This window comes from Plasmodium reichenowi (genome assembly GCF_001601855.1).
Source record: "Plasmodium reichenowi strain SY57 chromosome Unknown, whole genome shotgun sequence".
NCBI classification, from domain to species: domain Eukaryota; phylum Apicomplexa; class Aconoidasida; order Haemosporida; family Plasmodiidae; genus Plasmodium; species Plasmodium reichenowi.
Window position 1 is genome coordinate 1 of NW_017962193.1, and position 443 is coordinate 443.

General features: G+C 18.7%; 1 protein-coding gene across 1 annotated transcript; it reads left to right on the top strand.

Moving 5' to 3' along the window:
* PRSY57_0003400F (hypothetical protein) lies at positions 1–443 on the top strand (the record flags this gene model as incomplete). Its single annotated transcript, XM_020114130.1, has 1 exon — positions 1–443. A coding segment is annotated over one exon (443 nt), but the record flags the coding sequence as incomplete, so codon positions are not given.

Genomic DNA, 443 nt, shown 5'->3' on the forward strand with positions numbered 1-443 from the left:
AATAAAATGAATAATTCTAACCCAATGAATAATAATAATAATAATATGTATAATTTTAACGATTTTACAAATAGTATGAATCAAACTAATGTTATTAATAATAATAAAAAGAAAAAAGCTTTAACTACAGATGATTATTTTGTTAAATATGATGAAAATCAAAAAGTTACAGAACAAACAAAATTAAATCATCATAATGAAGATAATTTAAATGATACGATAACTGTTTATTTGAATTCTAATCAAGAAGATTATTTATATGAAAGCAAAAATAATTTTACATCTATCAGATCAGAACATATTTCTTCAATGGTCGATATAAAAAAGGCATCTATATTAAACAGTAGTAATATTCTAACAAATGATAATAATACAAATAATAATACAAATAATAATATTCATAGTAATATTCATAATAATAGTGTATGTACAGGAATGAAATT